This window comes from Conger conger, chromosome 14 (genome assembly GCF_963514075.1).
Source record: "Conger conger chromosome 14, fConCon1.1, whole genome shotgun sequence".
In the NCBI taxonomy this organism is placed as follows: domain Eukaryota; kingdom Metazoa; phylum Chordata; class Actinopteri; order Anguilliformes; family Congridae; genus Conger; species Conger conger.
In genome coordinates this window covers 33,479,864-33,503,449 of record NC_083773.1, presented here as the reverse complement: position 1 = coordinate 33,503,449, position 23,586 = coordinate 33,479,864, and the positions used below count along the sequence as shown (strand labels likewise).

Genomic DNA, 23,586 nt, shown 5'->3' with positions numbered 1-23,586 from the left:
ACAGGTAGAGCTGTCTGTGTGTCTGTCCCTGTGCCTCTGAGTGTCTGTGCACTTGTGTGTCTGTGCTTCTGAGTGTCTGTGTACTTGTGTGTCTGTGCTTCTGAGTGTCTGTGTACTTGTGTGTCTGTGCTTCTGAGTATCTGTGTACTTGTGTGTCTGTGCTTCTGAGTATCTGTGTACTTGTGTGTCTGTGCTTCTGAGTGTCTGTGTACTTGTGTGTCTGTGCTTCTGAGTATCTGTGTACTTGTGTGTCTGTGCTTCTGAGTGTCTGTGTACTTGTGTGTCTGTGCTTCACTCTGTCTGTATGTCTGTGTCTGTGCTTCTCAGTGTCTGTGCTTCTGTGTGTCTGTGCTTCTGAGTGTCTGTGTACTTGTGTGTCTGTGCTTCTGAGTGTCTGTGTACTTGTGTGTCTGTGTGTCTGTGCTTCAGTATGTCTGTATGTCTGTGTCTGTGCTTCTGAGTGTCTGTCCTTCTGTGTGGCTGTGTGTCAGTGTCTGTGTGGCCGTGCGGCATGGTGGCACAGTGGTTAGCTCTGTTGCTTCACAAGAAGGACGTTTTGGGTTTAAGTCCTGGCCGGAGTTTTTTCTGCCCGTGTTCATGTGGATTCACTCCAGGTAGTCTGGTATCCTTCCATACCAAAAGCCATGCATTAGGTATACTTGGATGCACTTCAGCAAGGCGCTGGCCTCAGAATGGGAGTTGGTCACCGCTCCTAAGTAACTATTTTCTCAAAGATGATTAATGACCCCACGGGGATCAATAGAGCATATCTCTCTTCTGTGCCTCTGTGCTTCAATGCTTCTGTCCATCGCTACACTCCTTCAGTATGTCTGTGTCTGTGTTTCAGTCCGTCTGCCTGTCTGTCTGTGCTTCAGTCCGTCTGTGTGTCTGTCTGTCTATGCTACTGTGCGTCAGTACATCTGTGTGTCTGTGCGACTGTGCTTCTGTGCATCAGTGTGACAGTACAAAACTATATCCCCAGTTTAACTTACATCCTGGCTACATTTGTCAAATGACTAAGTTTAAACTAATATGTACAATAATTACTACATTAAGTACTCTGTAACCTGTTTATTTTTCGATATACACAAATGAACTGAAATAAAGGTCATACATTAATAAGATAATGGTTTTCAGTTGCCCCAGTGTGTCTCCAAGGACTGACAGTTTCATGTGTGAGGGAGTAGATAGCGGTTGTCATACATTTACTCTGATGTCTGCTGTGTAAAACTGATATGCGTGTGCGTGTCCTATGGTAGAGCCACGCCCTGTGCTAACTCCAGCCCTCTCTCACAGAGCACCGGCCAGCCCATCCCCCTGGTGGTGGAAAGCTGCATCCGTTTCATCAACCTTCACGGTGAGTGCAGGCCCAGTGTGACCCAGCGCAAACAGTGTGAGTCAGTGCAGCCCTCTGACACAGCGCAAACAGTGTGAGTCAGTGCAGCCCTATGACCCAGTGCAAACAGTGTGAGTCAGTGCAGCCCTATGACCCAGTGCAAACAGTGTGAGTCAGTGCAGCCCTATGACCCAGTGCAAACAGTGTGAGTCAGTGCAGCCCTGTGACCCAGCGCAAACAGTGTGAGTCAGTGCAGCCCTGTGACCCAGCGCAAACAGTGTGAGTCAGTGCAGCCCTGTGACCCAGTGCAAACAGTGTAACCCAGCGCTCCCCATCCCAGGCTCAGAGACCTACAGCATCTTATATTATTGAAATTGTATTGATTGTGCATGTGTGTGCCCGTACCTGTGTGTGCATATGTGTGTGTGTGTGTGTGTGTGTGTGTGTGTGCATGTAATAAACAGGTCTCCACCATGAGGGGATATTCAGAGTGCCAGGATCTCAGAGTGTGGTGGCCCAGATCAGGGATGCCTTTGAGAGAGGTAAGGCCCTTCCATTCCTGCACTGTGTTGTGTGCTATTATATTTTCAAAAGGAATACATTTTATTGTCTCATTTTCTTTTAGCTGTACACAAACGATATTATTTATATGCATCTGCATTGTCTCTTTTAGACCCATGTTTTACCTGATTACATTTGAAATCATACTCAAGTTCCATAAGGTGATTGACTGACAAGTTGAGTGGCTGAATTGATAATTTATTTGAAGTTGTATGGGTAATTTATTGATAGGTTGGTTGACTGACTGACTGGATGACTGATAGGTTAGTTGATTAAATGGTTTATTGATTGGTTTATTAAACAATGTATCGATGCGTTGATCAATTGGTTGATTGATTGGTTGAATGAGTGGTTGATATATACGGTTTGAGTGACCGATTGGTTGATTGATTGGTGGAATGAATGATTGATATACGGTTTGAGTGACTGATTGGTTGCTGTGATGGTACAGGGGAGGACCCCCTGACAGACAGTGACTGTGACATCGACTCTGTGGCCGGGGTGCTGAAGCTGTACTTCAGAGGCCTGGAGAAACCGCTTTTCCCCGAGGAGAACTTCAGCCAGCTCATGGAATGCGTCCGTAAGACACTTCTGCACTGTCTACTGGTGTGTGTGTGTGTGTGTGTGTGTGTGTGTGTGTTTATAGGTGTGTGTGTGTGCACCCATTCTGCTGTGCTGTGGCTTACGGTGTGTGTGTGTGTGTGTATCCATTTGTATGCATGTGTGTGTGTCTGTATATCGGTGTGTGTGTGTGTGTATGCGTGTGTGTGTGTCTGTGTATTGGTGTGTGTGTGTTTGTTTATATGTATGTGTGTGCGCCCATTCTGCTGTGCTGTGGCTTATGGTGTGTGTGTGTGTGTATCCATCCGTATGTATCCATGTGTATGCATGTGTATGCATCTGTGTATCGTATCGGTGTGTGTGTGTGTATCCGTGTGTATGCATGTGTATGCGTGTGTGTGTCTGTGTATTGGTGTGCGTGTTTGTGTTTATATGTATGTGTGTGTGCACCCATTCTGCTGTGCTGTGGCTTACGGTGTGTGTGTGTGTGTGTGCGACCTCTTTAGAGATCGAGAGCGAGACAGAGAGAGCAGCGCACGTGAAGTCAGTCGTCTCCTCCTTTCCCCAGCCCGTCATCATTGTTATGAGATACCTCTTTGCCTTCCTCCAGCAGTGAGTAACATCCATCCTGCCATCTTTCTCTTCTTATTCTCCTCTCTTAGTGATCCAGTACAGCAGCCTGTTGCACCAGTATAACGTAAGTTCAAACGTAGGCTAGTTCGATCGTAAGTTCAGAGTTATGCCATAATCTATTGTTGGTTGCACCAACTGATTTACTTCCAACATGGAAATACAACTTAAAATGTACAAGTCATTCCTAAAACAGCCGTTGACATAGCGCATCGATTTCAGCGATTGGGAAACTCAGCGTGGTACAAACTAGCCGCGCATTCTTCGCCATAGATGACCCCTTTAATTTGTATGATGAGTTTGACGCGCTGAAAGCTGTAGGCATTGAGTGAAAATAATTGAGGCATTTATGACTTGACACCTGACGTTAGAAGGGCACGAGACGCGTAGACGCGTTTTTTAAACATACGTAATTGGTCTGAATATAGAGACCTCACTGTATGCAACAACGTTTCGGCTTACCATCAATTTAGCTAATATCTAGCCTAAGTATGAATTGTGCAACAAAACAAAGACACAACTAACAAGTTACAACGTAACATTTACATAACTTTACACGCTAACTTGCGATCAAACTTACTTTACTTACTGGTGCAACAGGCTGCAGAACTTCACCTACAGAGACAAACAGACATTTTGAACCATATTGAACACTTTAGGTGCCCACTAACATACTTGTGTCTGCGTGTGCGTGCGTGCGTGTGCCTGCTTGTCTGTGTGCGTGCGTGTGTGTGTGTGTGTGCTGTCTGTCCGTGTGCGTGCTTGTGTGTGTGTGTGATGTCTGTGCATGCGTGCGTGTGCCTGCTTGTCTGTGTGCGTGCGTGTGTGTGTGTGCTGTCTGTCTGTGTGCGTGCTTGCGTGTGTGTGTGTGCTGTCTGTGTGCGTGCTTGCGTGTGTGTGTGTGTGTGTGTGTATACAGCGTGTCCCAGTACAGTGATGAGAACATGATGCAGCCCTACAACCTGGCGGTGTGCTTCGGCCCCAGTCTGCTGAGGGGGGCGGAGACGGGCGACGCCGTCACCCTGCAGCCCCAGATCAATGCCCTGGTCAAGACCATGATCCTCCAGCACGAGGTCATCTTCCCCGGCCCCCAGGAGCTGCAGGGGCCCATGTACGAGAAGTGCATGACCCTGGAACAGGAGTACTGGTGAGAGGCACGGGATTGGACCAGAGGGCTTTGGGGCACTATCAGGGGCCTGTCACATAATGAGTCATAACGTCACTGCTGTGATGTCATGTGTTCCTGCAGTGAGCCAATCACAGAGGAGGGGGATGGAGAGTCTGAACACGGACACAGTGAGGAAGGTGAGTGTGAACAGATCAGATATCTATATATATATATAAAGTAAAAGTATATTAAAAATGTATATTTTAGATTTTATAAATATATATTAAAAGTAAAAGCTGCTGATTTCCACAATATATAGTAAAAGCTGCTGATTTCTACAATATATAGTAAAAGCTGCTGATTTCTACAAAATGGCTGAATGTGTTTGTTGGGTGTTTGGTGTTTGTTTGGTGTTTGTTTGTTGCATGCTTGGTGCGTGTTTGGTGTGTGTTTAGTGCTTGTTTGTGTCTCTCGAGCAGATTGGGATGCTGTGGCCATGTTTGATTACGCTGCTCGCTCACCAGCAGAGCTGTCATTCAAGCAGGGCGACCATATCCTGCTGCACACCAAGGCATCTTCCGATTGGTGGAAAGGTGAAGTGGGTGGAGTCAAAGGGCTCATCCCTCACAAGTACATCAGTGTATCTGATGGGTGAGTTTAGCATCTGCCCAGTGAACAGGCTTTTATTCAGAGTACAGTATATTGGAGTATTGGACCATCCATTTGAGTTGACAGAGTCTCTGTGGCTCTGAGTTTTCCATCCTATGAAAATGTAGAGAACACCTATTCAAAAACAAGAACAAACCATGAAGGCTTTCCTTACCTAGACCCCCCCCTTTCTCTCTCTCTCTCTCTCTCTGTCTCTCTCAGGAGCGGTCATCGAGGAAGGAGGGACGACAACCGAGGTGGCAGCACGGGGAATCTGAGTGAGGAGAAGCAGCTGGCTGAGCAAGGCACCCGGTACCAAGCTAGACCCGTTACTCTCATTACACGCCTTACCAAGCTAGACCCGTTACTGTCATTACATGCCTTACCAAGCTAAACCCGTTACTCTCATTACATGCCTTACCAAGCTAGACCCGTTACTCTCATTACATGCCTTACCAAGCTAGACCCGTTACTCTCATTACACGCCTTACCAAGCTAGACCCGTTACTCTCATTACATGCCTTACCAAGCTAGACCCGTTACTCTCATTACACACCTTACCAAGCTAGACCTGTTACACTCATTACACGCCTTACCAAGCTAGACCTGTTACACTCATTACACGCCTTACCAAGCTAGACCTGTTACTCTCATTACATGCCTTACCAAGCTTGACCCGTTACTCTCATTACATGCCTTACCAAGCTAGACCCGTTACTCTCATTACACGCCTTACCAAGCTAGACCCGTTACTCTCATTACACACCTTACCAAGCTAGACCCGTTACACTCATTACACACCTTACCAAGCTAGACCCGTTACTCTCATTACATGCCTTACCAAGCTAGACCCGTTACAGACATGACGTTACACTCCTTACCATGTTCTCAGATATTACCAAAGCCTACAGAATCAATTTAACAAGTGAACAATTACATATGTATAATAACAGGGCAGCCCCTGGATTGTGATAAATACATATTTGCAAACAATAGAAAGAGTAAATGAGTTAATGAGTGTCGGTGTGCGTTTATGAGTGTCGGTGTGTAAACGCGTCTCTCTCTCATCCTCAGGCTGAGGGTGAACAGCGACAGCGCGTCTCTCCCGGGCAGACAGAGAGCGGGCAGTAGTGGCAGTCCTGTGCGTAAACTGCCCCTGCAGCTCCCGGCTGAGGGCCGGCTCATTCTGCCCCACTCGCCGGGGCTCGGACGCCAGCATGCAGGGTGTGCGCTCGGCTCTTACACGACACCCGCCATCCAACACCCACATCTCCCATTTCTAAATTTACTTGTTTTAACTTTTATCCATTACGTTTTCTTTGTGAACAGGTTTTTATTTATTTTTGTATCTCACTGTACTCAGGTTTTACAAGTATATCATCATACACACACTACAATTACCCCGTGAGATACAAGTTGCTACCCAGAGCCCTTTTATATCACTCATATAGCTACCAAACATGACTTTTTATTCATACATTTGTGGCGTTCCTTGGTGTGGGAGGCCCAGTCATAAATTCTGCAGTGCTGCAACACCCTCCTTGAACTCTAGAGGGCGCGTATTGGCAAATCTCTGCTACACACACGCTCACGGCTGATTTTGTTTTGTTTATGTTTTTTGTACTTAGTCTTTTTTCTATTCTGGTTCATTTTAACTATGCGCGTAAGCAGCTGCTGAATAATGAATTGTTAAAAGGTCATTTTCCCTCTCTCTCAGGTCCCAGGAGAGGAGGAACACTCTGGAGACTGTAAGACAGATGGGTGCAGCGGAGAGACCGACAGTCCAGGTCGACAGGGTGAGAAGCTCATCGAGTGCTAGTGGTGTCGCAGTGGCCAGAGCTCAGTTTCTAGCAACTGCGTGGTGTTACAGTGACTGGAGCACCTAGAGAACATGTCATTTTGGTCACTATTGTACATTGTATTATATTGTGTTTAATCTCTGTGCCTCTCTCTCAGGAGGTGAGCCGACAGATGAATTCGGTTTTTAGGGAGCTCCTCGCCCGCCAGCCTGGCCTCGGCCCGCCCCTTCCTGCCCCGGCTGCGGCGTCCTCCCCGCCCTCCTCCATGCCCCGCTCCGCCCCGAAGAAGGGCGGCTTCGGCCTGAGGGGCAGGGGCCTGTTCAAACCGGCCGACCAGCAGGACTAACCGGGCCAGGAGGCGGTTTAAACTGGGAGTTATCCATTACCAGTGACTCCTGAGCTGTACGATTTTATTTCGTCTCTTCTTCCAGATGTTTTTCGAGAGTTGTAGTGTCTCCGTTTTTCATTTCATGTCAGGGTCAGTGCAACGCAGTGCCATTCAGTGCAGTCTCCACCATCGTACTACGCTCCCACACGGCTGTGTCTCTTGTCTAAGATCCATCAGTGTGAGGTAGATGTGTAGTCCTTCTATGGGAAAGGGCTACAGTATAATATCCTCTGTAATTATGTATATAAAAGAGAGGGAGCGTGAGAGAAGGGAGAGGTGAAAGATATTTCCATATTCTTCTGACAGCGAGTTGGTGTTTGCCATCTTCCCCAGTTTTTAAAAAAGCAAGATGTCACAGAAGACTGGAACCAACCATGCCAAGGCTTACAGACATGTTTCCATGCAATGGTACCAATAAATGTAACAATAACTACAATTATGACTAAGCTGGATATCACTTGCTTGCTTCAAACCAGTGAACCAGTTTTATTGATGTACATGCCCGTCAGTCAACACACACAAGCATGAACAGCACCCAGCAGTGATGAAATGTTATCTCGTCATTTAGAAATGTGTTTTGAAAATGACTTCAAATGAGTTCCATGTCGATGGTTATTGTTTTTTTTTCCTCAATCGCTGTAGTGTACATGTACACATGTGTATTGCTGTGAATTTGAATGGTTTTCATAACGTAGTTATTATCACAGTTATGGTTCCAGAGTGGAGTGTGACTGAGAGGTTCCGGTGAAGCACATAGCTGAGGCACACTGAGGTAAACAGTGGTTGACAGGGAGCAGCACTTGAACACATTCCTCAGAACATGTTGCTTAAACTGGAAAAACGGCACATTGTAACTTTTGAACGCAGTACAAGTGTATCTTTATTTTTCTTTATTCAGAATATTGCTTTTGTTCTAAATGGAAATCATGTGTGGCATTTAGGTGATTTTACTGATGATTTGTGTCATGTGTGCAGTGCTTCATATGGTGCCAAAACAATATGGACCAGGTTCTGTGCATGTTTAGAGACTTTCTCCAACTAGTTTTGTGGACATTTAAAGAAAAGGTGTGGTTTGTTCACCATGAGAATTCGGGTCTGGCCAAGGTGCAGTAGGTACATTTCTAGGGCAGGTACTGAGCACACCTGAACCCCATTACCGGCTTTAAACGTACCCAGAATGCCTCTGGAGTGACAGAGACCAGACAAACTTTTCTAAAATATGCTCACATTTTTTTATTGGCCAAGCACAAGGGGAACATAGACACCCTTCTGTTTTTGCGTGCGTGTTTTCTTTTTCTGAATTTATTTAGGGTACTTTGTAAACACCCTGTTATTGGGGTGCCCGAGCATGGGAGTTTTGTGCAATCTGTTTTATTGCCATTTTGTTCCTCAAATGCCTGTAAAACCATTGAGAAGTTATTACAGAATTTGGGAAGTTTGTAGTGGGGAGACGGCACAGGAAGATGCATTTGAGCCAAAATGGAGGCTTTGCCACTGGCCCTTTAAGGTGCTTAGTGCTAACAGAGTTTTTTCCACTGCAAACCCTTCTTCATCCCTCCATCCGCTTTCATGCTGCTTCCTTTGGTCCAAGTTAAATGTAAATTGTCAGACGAAGGCAGACAGTGGCTTTCAGATAGCAGAGACTGGCCACATGGGGGCCTGCAACAGAAGATGGTTTACACTGGTGGCTCCATCTGTGTTGGTCCTCACTATGAAAATACCCTTTTATGAGATTTTCTGCCAAAAAAAGCTGTGTACTATCTTGTTTGAGATGTGCAATATAATTTTAGGGATGCCACCATAGAGCAGTTAATTTGTGGCGCTTGCACCCAATATGAAAATGAATATGTTGTTTGCAGTCCATCAGTGACAAACAAATGATGTGGATTGAGGTCCCAAAGGTTAAACTCATTGTGCTGGCCCCCAAAAATTGTTCTGCGTTGCTACTTAACTTTTTATTGGTTTAAAAGAATGTTTTATTTTGTTTTTCATGTGTTATTTTGCCTTTATTATATTTTAATTTACTACATGTCTCTTTTTTATTAATCTATGACTATAGTGCAGTGAAAAATAAATAACGTTTACTGTTTAAAATGTATTGTTCAGAGTAAACTAAGAGTGGCAGAAAAGCCGAATGGCTCGGTTTTATGTAATGTCATTCACAGCAGCCCTTGAGAGAAGATTAGCCCTGTATTTCGGGGGAGAACTCAGACCTTGGTGTCACTTGCACACCACTGTTTAAGTACCCGGCCTGGTGGCAGGCAGATTGACAATAACACATGCGCTTTCTCTGAGGCCATCTTCCTGCTGGGCTAGGCTAGGCTAGGCTAAGCTGGGCTATGCTAAGCTGGGCTAGGCTAGGCTAGGCTAAGCTGGGCTAGGCTAGGCTAGGCTCTCAGGCCAGCGTGTCACTGAGAGACGCAGGGTCCAGACCCAGGGCTGAGTGAAGCACACAGAGAGCAAGAGAGAAAAAAAGAGAGAAATATACACACTGTGAAAAAAAAACGAATAGAGGGGAAGATCCTGTTCCTCCATTTTCTGAGCCACAACACAGTAAATCACCAGTGTCTGCGATCCACATACTTTTTCTCTCCTCCTTCTCTGATGACTATCACTCAAATTATTGTTGTTTAAGAAATAATAATGTTAATAAATGATATAGATTCTGAGTTGGTGTCTGACTGTTGGTGGATGATGGTTATTTGCATTTACTGGGAGCAGAGCTGGAAAGTCCAGGGGTCAGAAAGTAAAGGTCCTGCCAAGTGTTTCTTCCACCCATGAACTCCGATTGATTTCAGTAATCAGTCTACAGCCAGGCTGTACAGGCCAGACTGTGCTAGTGCGCAAATCCAGGTGATTGGAACAAAATATTGGGCAGGAATTTTACTTTGAATGCATCAGAGCTGACCAACCCACAGAACACGACTCACGGCAGCACTGCTTCTTGGGCGGAACTTGCGACTCTACAGGTTTCTGTTGTTCTGAGCTCCATTTTTAGAAATAAGTGGTCAGTGCTGCCAGAACGTGACTGGATGGTGTGTACTGTGTCCATATTATGCGGGGTGGGTGTACACTATCTGTGTCCATCTACCTAAATATGAGACACAAGAGCTGTCAACATGTAATCTGAGCTCCCTTCATTCCTGGCCCAAAAATAACCCCAACCTCACCAGACTAATTCTGCCCCTCAGAGACGCCCCTCCCCACACAGACAGACATTCTCACACCGGGCACAGAACGGCAAAACTCAGGCTATTAATGTCACTTCATACGATTTGGAGTTGACCCACAGGTGTGTGAGTCCATACCGCTTCAGAGAGTACCTGTGGGGTGAAGCTGTAGGTGGCGAGAGAACTCCAGACCAGGCACGAGGAGAGGGACAGGGCAGGCTTTGGGACAGGTGCAGAGGGAGGGACTCAAACTGGACACACCGCCATTGTACGAGTCCCTGCTCGGTGCTGTTTCGATTTTCCTATTCTTCCAGTACAGAGGATTCGGATGCTATTGCGCTCCATAAGGTAAGTGGGAGTGGCTCCCTGACCCATGACTTGACCACACAGATGCAATCACCTTTTGTGGTCGCTGCTGCTATAGAGATTCTCAAATCCAACTTTAGAGGCTTGAGATACTGTTGGTTTGAATATACCAAGAGCTAAACAAGTAATGATGAACTGCACACAATAAGCTAATGTGTCTACTGCACACAGAATTTCCTGATGAAACTCTCCCGCTTGTAACCGCAGTCTGTAAGATAGCAACTCAAAATGGAGACAGGGACATCGCATGTCAATAACAACGCTTGGCCCTTTACAGCCAAAAGTAACAATCATGAATTATTTTGGCTTAAATACCAAGCTATACACTGTACAGCATAAAGAAAAATGCATGCAATCTTACCCTCCTGTCTGTATGCTACTAACTGTCATGGTGACAGACCATGCCAGGCTTTGAAAAATGATGCCATGTGTAAGTATTGGAGTCAATGACAGCTGGGGGATTTTAAAAGGAGATATTGGTGGAAGGAATCAATACAAATACACATTTTGTATAGAGGTCCATTGTACATTTCAGGGATATTTTGGGATATCTGGTAACATTACTTACTCTTACTATACTTCTTCAATTTGTTAATGTCCTCTTTGTTATTATTCTGCTATTATGCTGGCAAGCTACAGTCATTCTTAGGCACTGGCACGGCTAGTTTATTCATTCATTCATTCATTCATTCATTCATTCATTCATTCATTATCGTAACCTGCTTATCCTGAACAGGGTCGCAGGGGGGCTGGAGCCTATCCCAGCATACATTGGGCGAAAGGCAGGAATACACCCTGGACAGGTCGCCAGTCCATCGCAGGGCACACGCACCATTCACTCACACACTCATACCTACGGGCAATTTAGACTCTCCAATCAGCCTAACCTGCATGTCTTTGGACTGTGGGAGGAAACTGGAGTACCCGGAGGAAACACACGCAAACACGGGGAGAACATGCAAACTCTGCACAGAGAGGCCCCGGCCGATGGGGATTCGAACCCAGGACCTCCTTGCTGTGAGGCGGCAGTGCTACCCACAGCACCATCCGTGCCGCCTACGGCTAGATTAATTTTTATTAAAATTCATATTGCAAGGAAGGATACCCAGTTATGCAAGAACTAATTAGGACACTAATTAACATAAACAACATATGATCACTCCTGTCCATAAGAAGTTTGTGAGCCTGAGAACTTGAGTTAAAGGATTACACCCTTAACCTCCCAGAGCAGTGACACAAACGTCACTTAGAACGAGGCCATTTAGAATTTTTTGCAGTGATGAACTGGAGGGTGGGAAGATACAGTGGGATTTTCTGCAGAAATCTTCCAGGCCTCATGCACAGTGTCACTACGGTTACAATTTCCAGGATGTTTTTTTTCGCCATGCTGCCGGTTTGAACAGTTAGAAGCTGCAGGTGGTTTGAAAGCAGCCTATAGCTATGAATCAAGATGGTTATGCCTAACACAGATTTTACACTGAAGTGCGTCTAGGTGCAAATATCATGTTGTGCATTTGAGCTACTCTGAGCTGACACTGTGCTACAGACTGGCTTTTACATTTGCAGTTTTCTCAAGACCGCGATTGTTCTTTGTGAGATGTTTGTACATGAGGAAAGGTTTTAGTTGTCCTAAGCATGAAGACCGCATTCTTGTTTTTAAACTTTTCCAACATGGATTTTCAGGTTTTTTGAAAAGCTTTTAAAAATACTCACCACCTCTGATAAGAGTGCCTTGGAAATTCCTAATTGGAGTGGTCCTTTGATGTAGGCCAGCAGCAATGACATGAAATTATATCCACAGTTCACTTAAAGATAAAAAGACGTTACAATTACAAGTGTACAATTGTGCTATTCTTCTTATGTTGTTCCCATCCCTCTCAGCCATAATGATGATGTCTGAAGAGAATCTGGTGGAGTGTAAGCTTGATGATGATGATGATGATGATGATGATGCTGATTATGAGGAAGAAGAGGAGGAGTCACAACTGCAAACTCCACCCCCACCTCCAGAGTTCTCCACCCCCTCTCCCTACCCCTCCCTGTCCCATCTGGAGTCCCGGGACCCATACGGAATCAACAAACACATACAGGTCTGTGGGTGTGTGTGTGTGTGTGTGTGTGTGAGAGAGAGAGAGAGGCTTTTACTACAGACATACGGAATCAACCAACACATACAAGTTTGTGTGTGTGTGTGTGTGTGTGTGTGTGTGAGAGAGAAGGTTTGCTTCTTGGTGTGAAATGAACCACGCCCATAGGTTTAGGAGTTAAAATAGACATTTAAAAGACAATGGAAAGTGGACATATGTACATGTTGGGAACTGTAACTCACTACCTTTTGGATGGAACATTATCAAAGTAGTTTGTGTGAGGTTAACCATCCCCTGGGGATATTGGGCCGGAGGGGTTGCATTGCAGATCTGATATTAAGAGCACGCTGAATACATTTCAGTGACATATGTCACGTTCACGCCTGTTTTCCGTTCTGGTTCCTCAGTGGTGGAATGACTTGCCTACCACTGTCAGAACAGCAGAGTCCCTCCCCATATCCCTCTTGTCTAACCCTAACCAATAAAATATAACAATAATAAACTAAAACTTGCACTTACGATGACAATTGTCTTTTTGTTTAGAACAGCTCTTCACGCGTGTTTAGCTAGTTATGTATTCGGTGCTTTTAACTTGTGGAAGAACCTATGCGCTTATAAATCGCTTTGGATTAAAAGCGTCTGCCAAATGACAAAAAAATGTAAAAACGTAAACATAGAGTAATACTGACGAGAACGTTCTGGCACATCCCCTGTCGTCATGCGGGTCCAGGTGGAGTTCAGCGACGTGCTGGCAGAGCCTGCCTCCCCGCACAGCTGCGACCGGGTGTGGGTGTACAGCAGCATCGGTTTCGAGTCGGCGCGCGTCTGGGGCTATCGCTGCCTCACCCTGCTGCTGGCTGTGCCGGTCTCTCTCCTCTCCGGCTGCCTGTTCGCCTGGCTCGCCTGCCTGCACATCTGGTAACCCCACCGCACGTCTGCTGATTTATTACAATACAATACGCCGTTATTCCTTGCACTTTACATTCATATGCAAATCATTTCTTACCATTCATAATATTTTTTGGAGCAGTGTAGAATGGAAATCTATTGTGATTGTGACTGTGATGGATTGGAAGATATTTGTGTCAAATTTTTTATTTTTCCTATGGATAATAATGACATTAATATTAACCATCTCTCACTTTCCACCATATCCCTCCCCAATTTCTCTCTCTCTCCCTCTTTCTCACACACTCTCTTTCCCTCTCTCACACACTCTCTATCTCTCTCTTACATACTCCTTCTCTCACACACTCTCCCTCTCTCTCTCTCTCTCTCTCTCTCTCTCTCACTATCTCCTTCTCTCAGGTGTGTGATGCCCTGTGTGCAGGTGTTTCATTCCTGTTTGCCCTGGGTTCGCACTCTGTGGCTCAGTGTGGTCAACATCTTCATATCCCCGTTGTGTGAATCCGTCTCACGCTGCGGAGCCGGACTGTACGTCAGACTGTCCAAGGAGTGAGGGGGGGGTGTGCCCTCTCTCCCTCCCTCCATCCAGCAGGACGCTGCGTCTGTGGACCCAACCGCTGCGTCTGTGGACCCAACCGCTGCATCTGTGGACCCAACCGCTGCGTCTGTGGACCCAACCGCTGCATCTGTGGACCCAACCGGAGACAAAGTCTTTCCAAAATTCACATGGAACAAAGGACTGTGCAGAACTTTAACACATGAAAACAAAGCCTTACGAACATATCATCACAGATTCTGACTAGCTAATGATTTGTGTACTTTGGGTGTTGTAAGAGAATGGCTGTTGCATGTGTAATGTATTTTTGCCAGCTGCTGGCTCTCATATTGAGTATTTCAACAAAGTCCAATTTATACTAGTAGGTAGGTGTTCTTTTAGAACTGTGGGTGCATGATAGTATACTAGAAAAACCTAAATAAGTCTTCTAGCACATGCATTCTTAAGAACACAGCAGCTTGGAGAAGTAAGCAAGTACTTTTTTTAGTTTAAGGACAGATTTAATGGCTCTTGACCTAATCACACACTCGTACTTGCACCCTGCCTGTTTTTAAATATATACTGTAATGTAAATCTAATGCATTGAGTAAGCTGGTTAATAAAAAAAAATGATTATACATACAGGTAAATCAGGCCCTTTCACTGTGCATATGATGTTTGTGTGAATTTCATATACAATGATTAACGTGCTTGTTCCCTTGATGCGGGTCCTGCTAGCAGGCACTCTGAATAGGCTCCAGCCCATCAGGGTGACATTGTCTCAGGCGGTAAGAGCCGTCGTCTGGCAGTCAGAGGGTTTGCCGATTCGATCCTGCCCTGGGTGTGTCAAAGTGTCCCTGAGCAAGAATCCCAAACCCCCAAGCTGCTGCTCCTAACTAGCTGGTTGGTGCCTTGCATGGCAGCCAACCGCTGTTGGTGTGTGTATGAATGGGTGAATGAAAAGCATCAATTGTACAGTGCTATATAAATTCCAACCATTTACCATTTACCATCGGCAGCATGAATAGACATGCTGTCACTGAGGGGGAGAGGCGCATCCAAGGTGAACCAGTTCCACCTTCGTCTTGTTGCGTTTTGATGGGGGGCACCCAAGGAAGCAGAGGGGGCTTCTCTCACGCCGCACCATCCCTGGAGGAGGAATACTTCCACTCTCGGGGAGACAGTGAGCTCTGTCCCACATCCCCTCCCACCAGGCTACACAGAGGCTCAGAGGCTGCACGGTACAGGCAAGAGATGGGCTCCCGTGCCACCTCTCACCTTCCCTGGACGTGGGTCACAATTCATGGGATCGGAGGTTTCGAAGCAGGCGTTGGTGATTTAGGCCATGGAGAGCTGTGTGTGGTGGGCCTTCACCATGAAGATGATGGGTGAGCAGGTGAGCAGAGGGGAAGTGGAGGCACCAGGTTGGTGAAACTCGGTGAGGTCAACATTCAGGGCTCAGGTGAAGGGCAAGGAGGCATGGTGGAGGAAAGGGTCTGGCCAACGAGGTGGTTGAGCTTGCTGATGTCGGAAAAACGGGCGATGAAGGATAGAGGGTTGAGACACGTGTTGAGTAGGCCCCCAGCTTATTTATTTTCAGTCTTCAGGTGAAAGTGAAGTGAAGAACATGCTGCTGTAGAGGTCCTGTAGACCCGCATGCCCCAAAGTGCCTTGAGCAAGAGAGATGCACTACAATAAAGCCATAGATCACTTACTATCTGTTAACGCAATTTCAATTCATGTTCTTGGATGGTTTACTCAGTTCTGTCCTATTTAACTAGGTTTCTATAGGGTGCTTGTCTCCCTTGTGATAAGTACAAGGGTACATACCATCTGGTTATGTTGTTCCAAATCACATTTTTTGAATTAAGCTGGTGGACAATGAACAAAACAAATGCTGCGAGATCTGCGAATACGTGGAACGAGAGAGAGAGCGAGAGCGAGAGAGAGAGAGAGAGAGAGAGAGAGAGAGAGAGAGAGAGAGAGAGAGAGAGAGAGAGAGAGAGAGAGAGGTGTGTGTCTGTGTCTGTGCGGGGGGATTGGTACTGATTCCAACATACATACTACGGGTATTAACTATTAACGCCGCGCTGGCCATGACATGAGCCACTATCTCATTTGATGCAGGATCGGATAAAGGTTTCGTGGAGAACAGCGCATCGCCCTATGTGTTTTTCCTGTACTGTTACACTACACTGAATCCGTCTTTTCCCTGCGTCTACCGTATCAATGCATTTCGTATCGCCGTTTCTTCCAATAACCTATGCCTCAGAACAACCCGCCTCCCTACGCTCTGAAATAGATGGTGCAAGTGAAAATGTCCAAATCTTCCGCAGGTCCTCTGTCTGGCGCTGAAACCGGCTCCCAAGCGCATTATTTTCAGGTAAGGACGTTAAGTTAAATTACATTTTATACAGCATGACAATACAAATCGTTAATCCCTCTCTACTTGTTGTTGAAGCGTAAACTGGTGGTTTGGTTCAGCATCAGCACAGCGCCTCATAACTGCAATGCCCAGTGCTAATACGGCGGCAAAGCCATACGAATGCAGCGTCAATGTGTGGCTGTCGCTATTTGGACACATTTGCTCTTCAGTTTTCCAAATTGTTTTGACGGGAGAGCTGTAGCGACATTTGCATCCCACAAGAACCTCTGAATTCAACAGCTTTTCTCACTGATATACCGCCGCACTGAATGCTCTATAACACCCTCTGCCTTCCATTGTGAATTGTGATTTATTATTTATTTCACGCATCTTGCTACACTGCTGTTTCTATACAGCACGCATATACAGTAGGCGAGATTTATTGTATTGCGTCTTACGACAATAAATCACATCACCGAATATACCTAACATTTGTCTTGAGTCTTTACGCAATGTCGATTTCATCATTCTAAATTAAAATATAGATATCCCTGGTGCCAGGTGTCGCTTCTATTGCTGTTTAACTCACCTGTATCCTACAGTATGTCTGCAGGGTGTTTAGACCGCCATTCGGTGTCTACTCTCACGCGCCACAAGTATGAGCCAAACTCTATTTATTGGAGAGATTATTTTGTTAAATCTATCAGAGATATAGCTTATGCCAACACATGCATGTTTTTTTAGCCTTTCAGTCGGTTAGTCTCCACTTGGTTGTCGATAGCTATACAAAGCCTCCCGGCCCTCCTGGTTTCAAAGAAAGTATTCTGTATTTGGACCCGTCGGTTTACTGAACAGAAACGGTTCCAGTAGTCATTAAATGAACCCGTAGTCTTCTTGCGAGACACTGTAGTTCACTTTTGATCATACAACAACAGTTTACAGCAGACGCATCAGCAGTTTGTTTTTATTTTATATTAATGTGCCTTATACTTCTTGTGTATGTAACATCAGGTGACAGTGTCCAAATGATCCTGTCGTAGTGACATCACATGTACATGTGAGCCATTGAGCCATTTCTAAGGCCTCCCTACCAACCACAGTGGGCAAAATCAATATGTGTATGATATCAACATTTTTTCAAATTATCCATTAAAATGAAAATCCAAGTCATTATAAAAATGCACATTCTTTGCACAGCTGCCGCGCAAGTTGCCTAAACGCAAGAGCCGCTTCAAACGTTCAGATGGCAGCACGTCTTCTGACACCACCTCCAGCTTCATCAAGAGACAGGTAACTTCCATTTGCTTCCGGTTACAATTTAGGACGGTTTGGGATAGGGCATATGCGGTTTATAGAATAGGCAAGTTCACCTGTTTGGTGGGAAAAGTTCACATTTTAATTTATGTTGTTAAGCTGTGAATCTATGCCTAAACCGGGGATGGTTATGTAAATAAGTACACTTGTCGGTGGTTAGTGGATCTGCAGTGTTTGATGGAGGAAGTAGTAGGTGCCACAGGTTTCAAAAACTGGAAACTATTTCCGAAACTGATTTGTATGTTCCTTGGACCTGTGTGCTCATTGGTTTTTATTTAGATAATCCCATTGGTGCTTTTGTTTGATTATGCTTTTTTTGTGTCAATTCATATGTAAAATTATCCCGAGCAGTTACTCAGGAGTGAGTCATTTGCACATGTAATATATTTTGTAAATATCTATATTTAAAGCCCTTTCGAAGCGTAATTTTGTCACAGTGAAGTTGTCATATAACCGTTAACGTTGCATTGTGTATTACATCCTGAGCGGAAAATAGTGTTCAGATATGTCGTGTTTGTAAATCTGTTCCTCGTGTGTGTTTATCGGCAATACGGTTATTTTGACGTGTTACATCTTTATGCGGTTCTGCTCCAAATTTCCAGCAGGGGGCCTCAGTGGTATGAAATCCTCGGCTTATTACGTATAAATCCCAGCCCACCCTAGTTCTTGTTTTTTAATTAATGTTTTTAGGCCAGCCACAGCGCAGCAGTATCGGGAGCGGTTTTGTGGTGTTTAAGAGTGCGTTGTATTTGGGGAGAAATTAGGCTAAAAAGATTTTTTGCTTAATTTACTTTTGCTGGATGATTACACACCATATAGCATTGGTTAATTTGCCTAATGTGTGCTGTGCAACCAACACTATTGGGACTGCTTTAATGCTATTGGAAGATTTCTGCCCAGTATCTTTACTGCATCGCGCTCGTCGATAGCTTTTCTGTTCGTGCGGCATCATCTGGTAATTAGCCTGGAGTGATTTAAAGGTTTTGGTCGAAAGGGGGAGACCGTGAGCGCAGAGTGGCACCAGGAGGAAACTACAGGACTCTGTATGGACGTACTGAGGTCAGTGAAGAAATGGAAATTGGGAAGATAGTTCAATTAGTTTTTAACTTGATGAAAATGTGGCAAAGATTAGGACAAGTATGCTCAGGTTAAGTCGTGTCAGGTTAAGGTGCGAGAGCACTGAATTATGACAAATGTGCTTAGAAATATGTAATACCAAATAGCTAATTATTATTATTTTTATTTTTATTATTATTATTAATTATTTATTTATTTATTTATTTATTTATTTATTTATTATCTCTAGAAAATAGTCGAGCTGCCAAATAATGTTTTTATTTTCATTCACAATGCTGACCCACCGAAACAGTCATGAAAAGCAGTGCATACGTAGAGCATCTCCTGAATGATTCTAAAAATGGACTCGCTCAAAATATAACCTCCTGGATTTTGAGTGGCTGACATTATTTGGTTTTAACTCTTGTCGTAACTTGACTACAGTACTTACAGCTTGTTATGAATATACATTCATTATTCTTGTGTTGTTTTTTAGAATGTGTAGTCATGGTTAGCTGATGTGTGAGGTTCTGATTCAGCTTATTATGATGGCTACTATACCTCATAACCAGTGCTACGTAATTTAAGATTTAATTTTTACAACATGAATACAGTGTTACCCTTTGTAGAGAGAGAAAGAGAGAGTGAGAGAGAGTGAGAGAGAGAGAGATAGAGTGAGTGAGAGAGAGTGAGAGAGAGAGAGATAGAGTGAGTGAGAGAGAGTGAGTGAGAGACAGTGAGAGAGATAGAGTGAGAGAGAGAGAGATAGAGTGAGTGAGAGAGAGATAGAGTGAGTGAGAGAGAGCGATAGAGTGAGAGAGAGAGATAGATTGAGAGAGAGAGAGTGAGTGAGAGAGAGAGAGAGAGAGAGAGAGAGAGAGAGATTCCAGCTCCTTGATCCCACCCCCCTTCCATCTGTGACATTGATACTGCCTCTCCCCTTGGAAAACTGGATCAATAGCTCCAATAAAAACCAGGCTGCTTAGCCAAGGTATACTCTAGGAGCTGTTCTCAAAGTGTCAGATCATTGACAATGATCTCCTTGCTCTGTCCTACTACGGAAACCTGAAACATTACTTTCTTCTTCTTCTCATCCCTCCGGGGCGAATCACTCTCTCCAGAACATCCATTTGCTGCTCTTGTCCTCTCTCTTCTTTCCTCTCCTCCCTGCTTCATGTTTTCCTCTCTGCTCTCCCATAGAATCCCCCCTTCCTCTGCTCTCTGCTGCTTAAATCAGACCCTCCACCCCTTTCCCCACTACATTGTTTTTGTATACACTTGCATTCAGTGTACTTTATTGTATTTAATGTTCCCTGTAACATGGGCTGCAGAATGGTATTTTTCTGTATGTTAAGGGTAAAATCTAGAGAAGTCAAACATAAACATTTTGATGATAATGATCTAATAATGAACACATTTGAGGAAATTATATGATCGGTATGTGTGCTGTTTGCCTCAAAAGCATGCGAGGAATCATGCATTGTAAAGCTTACTTTGAAAAACGAGCTGGAAAGAATGAGAAATATCTATGCGGATTTCCCCTGCCGAGAGCAGGTTATTAATTATGAATATGAGGTGGTTAATAACCGCTGGAATATTACAGCTGTAAATTATTCATGCCTCTCATGTTCTACCTCTTGTCCCATGTGTTTAATGCACAAAACCTCCACATTCTGACCAGCTATGCGTACCCTGGTCATTCCACCAGAAACTCACCACTCTGTACCCTGATCATTCCACCAGAAACTCACCACTCTGTACCCTGATCATTCCACCAGAAACTCACCACTCTGTACCCTGGTCATTCCACCAGAAACTCACCACTCTGTACCCTGATCATTCCACCAGAAACTCACCAATCTGTACCCTGATCATTCCACCAGAAACTCACCACTCTGTACCCTGATCATTCCACCAGAAACTCACCACATAAATCAATCAGGAACATTGCAAAACCATTGGGCATGGGGTTTGAGTATCTCAGAAACTGCTAATCTCCTGGGATTTTCACACACACTAGTCTCTAGAGTTAAAAAAAAAAATTCAGTGAGCAGCAGTTCTGCGGACAGAAAAACGCCTTGTTAATGAGAGACGTCAGAGGAGAAGGCCCAGACTGGTCAAAGCTGACAGGAAGATGACAGTTAAGCAAATAATCACACATTAAAACAGTGGTATGCAGAAAAGCATCTCTGAACACACAATGCATCATAACTCTTAAATTAAATATATAATAAAAAATCGAATAAATACCTAATCAAGTGCTCACTGAGTGTATATTTAACCTAAAATCCAATTAGCTGTTAATCTAAGAATGTTCTTTGCAATTCCCTCTACAATACACCAGGCCTGTATTGGCCTGGAACAAAATGGACATGCTAAAACAGGCACGTATGTTGGACGGGAAGGTGTATATAAGCACAGGCTCCATCCAAGCCTTGATCTCAGCACCAATGCCAGTCCCTTCCATGAGGAGGTAGACATCTGCCATCATGTTAATAATAATAACTTTATTTGTACAGCACTTTTCTAGCATACAGCACAAAGGGCTTTAAATCAATGAAAACAAATACCATAGAACTAGACACAATGCCATAAGAGACAGCACAATGGATCAAATAAAAATATATGATTGATAAATGTATAAAAACAAATATAATTTTAAAAGACAGAATAGAATGAATTAAAAAAACATGAATTCAATTCAATTTCATGGAGACACCCCACAGAACAAACAAAGGGAAAATGGAAACTTGGTGATGAGGCTGATGAGTGATTGAGATTCGCTGACTTAGGGCTCAGGTTCAGGGTGGCATTACCATGACTGTGTCTGAAACAGTTCGCTACTATTGAGTATATGCGTAAAAACTGAGTACATTAGATAAGAACATTGTATTTTTAATCTAAATGTAGTGTCTTTAACATCCCTGGATGATATGCATACAGTGCAGTGCATAAGTAATTGGACTGTGGTACACTTTCTCTTCTTTTGGCTCTGTACTCCAGCACATTGAATGAGAAATGAAACCATGAATATGAGGTCACTCTGCAGACTGTCGGCTTTAATTGGAGGGTATTTACATCCATATTGGGTGATATATACAGGTATTATTATAGTAAATTACACTGTGCTACATTGTGCTGCATTATTTTCATTTAGACAACACACTACTCCATAGCCTTTAACTCAGCACCTGTAGGCATGGTGTTGGAGGCCAGATCAAACATGCATCTGTAATGTCCACTTCCTCCAACCATTCCCCAACACCTCCCGTCTGCCCTTGGATCCACACAACTGAAGGCACTCCCTCAGTGGGCTTCATGCCAATAACTACACTTGTGTAATTCCGCACCATGTGGCTGGGGAATTCTTTAACAGAGCAATACTTTGTTCATTATTTTTAAATTGCTGGATTTTTTTTCTGTATCGGTGTCATAAAATTCCTGCCGGGTCTTTGTGTGAGCAGCCCCCCCGCCCTGTCCCTGGTAATCGGTGTGTCAGGATGCCAGCGAGCCCCTTGACCAATCATGACTGAAAATGATGTCTCCACTGTGAGGTGGGCGGGGTTCTCATGTCTGGAACATGACTCATCACTGCAGAGGAAACGGCGTGCACAAGCAGCAGAAATAAACAGGAAAACACAGACACTTCCGCGGAGCTTTCGGGCTTTCCTTACGCCGCTCGTGTGATGAGGTGTAAAAATGTGCCTTTGTAGACTCGATAGGAAGATAACCTGAGGATGCCTGATGGTTAACGTCTGTGTTTCCGTGTCCTCTGCACTGCCGTTCCAAAGGAGGCTCGCGTGCTGCCTGTGTTGCTGTGCTGAGTGCACGGGACTAAGTCGGACATTGAGCGATCTTGGTGTTATAAAGTTTGATTTGTGTTCTGAGTAGTTTTAAGATATCGGGCTTCAAGGCTTTCACATTCTAATATAGGAAAACTGAAATGCAGGGCAGTTCTTCATACTGTAGGTTCTTCATACACCCTCAAAGTAGTCTGGATGTACAATATCAAAATCCTATCACATTGCCATATCAAAATAATATTTATGGCAGTGACTCTTTTTTGTGAAAAGTTATAATTTATAACTGACATTTTGGTTGGGTGAAGAATATTGTACTCGGAGCTTTTAAGTTACATCATACATATGCATGAGAACCCCTTTCAAATTAGAAGGTTGAACAATGCATGTCAGTCCTTAGAGCAGACAAATGTAAAATACAGCACCGTATACACGTCAGTCTCATCTCAGTCCCTCATTACCCAAATCTTTGTTGCAAAAATTGATATATTTTTATTTTAAAAGCAACCGGATGAGCTGGCCTTATACACCGGAATCCTACTCGTTCTGTGCTTGTGTGTGTGTGTGTGAAACACTGATATAAGCTCAGTTCAGTAAGAAGATATCAGAGTGTAAAACTGCTTCTTGTGCCAGCATATTTGACTTATTACCAGACTAATGCTGAAGGCAGATGAGTCTGTTCCAGTCAAGTTACGTATTACTGCTCTAGACAAAAGAACCATTAAACTGAGTATCTAGTGTCTACCATTTTCCATCTAAATATATTTCTATTGAAGTTTTTCTGCTCAGCCTGAGATTAAATTTGATTACTTCACTTATGGATTTCTTTTTCGCGGTGGGAAGGAAATACATGCTTGCATTTTAAATAATATTATTTGAAAAAAAACAACCTAAATCATTTAATCATTGATGTAAAATACACGTTACTAATAAGTATGTAGCTACATGTTACTAAT

The 23,586-nt window shown here is 44.2% G+C and overlaps 3 protein-coding genes across 5 annotated transcripts in view; all 3 read left to right on the top strand.

Moving 5' to 3' along the window:
* Positions 1-9,700, top strand: part of arhgap4b (Rho GTPase activating protein 4b) — a 35,231-nt gene extending 25,531 nt beyond the window's left edge. For 2 of the 3 annotated variants that reach the window (XM_061219562.1, XM_061219561.1), the window contains 11 exons: positions 1,297-1,357; positions 1,801-1,878; positions 2,349-2,477; positions 2,965-3,070; positions 4,008-4,235; positions 4,338-4,393; positions 4,652-4,847; positions 5,067-5,156; positions 5,919-6,068; positions 6,562-6,640; positions 6,801-9,700. In XM_061219562.1, the coding sequence (XP_061075546.1) occupies positions 1,297-1,357; positions 1,801-1,878; positions 2,349-2,477; positions 2,965-3,070; positions 4,008-4,235; positions 4,338-4,393; positions 4,652-4,847; positions 5,067-5,156; positions 5,919-6,068; positions 6,562-6,640; positions 6,801-6,989 (1,362 nt within the window). In that variant the 3' untranslated portion in view covers positions 6,990-9,700. The remainder of the gene's footprint in view (positions 1-1,296; positions 1,358-1,800; positions 1,879-2,348; positions 2,478-2,964; positions 3,071-4,007; positions 4,236-4,337; positions 4,394-4,651; positions 4,848-5,066; positions 5,157-5,918; positions 6,069-6,561; positions 6,641-6,800) is intronic. The other variant, XM_061219563.1, reaches the window with a different exon arrangement.
* A 557-nt stretch (positions 9,701-10,257) lies between these two features.
* cav4b (caveolin 4b) lies at positions 10,258-14,702 on the top strand. Its single transcript, XM_061221041.1, has 4 exons — positions 10,258-10,549; positions 12,449-12,657; positions 13,385-13,572; positions 13,963-14,702. Exons 2-4 carry the CDS (start codon positions 12,454-12,456, stop codon positions 14,111-14,113), a joined length of 543 nt encoding a protein of 180 aa, XP_061077025.1. The 5' UTR covers positions 10,258-10,549; positions 12,449-12,453; the 3' UTR covers positions 14,114-14,702.
* Positions 14,703-16,142: 1,440 nt separating this feature from the next.
* Positions 16,143-23,586, top strand: part of LOC133109812 (voltage-dependent L-type calcium channel subunit beta-4-like) — a 29,991-nt gene continuing 22,547 nt past the window's right edge. The window contains exons 1-2 of the mRNA XM_061219440.1: positions 16,143-16,478; positions 17,658-17,750. Of these exons, the coding sequence (XP_061075424.1) occupies positions 16,398-16,478; positions 17,658-17,750 (174 nt within the window). The 5' untranslated portion in view covers positions 16,143-16,397. The remainder of the gene's footprint in view (positions 16,479-17,657; positions 17,751-23,586) is intronic.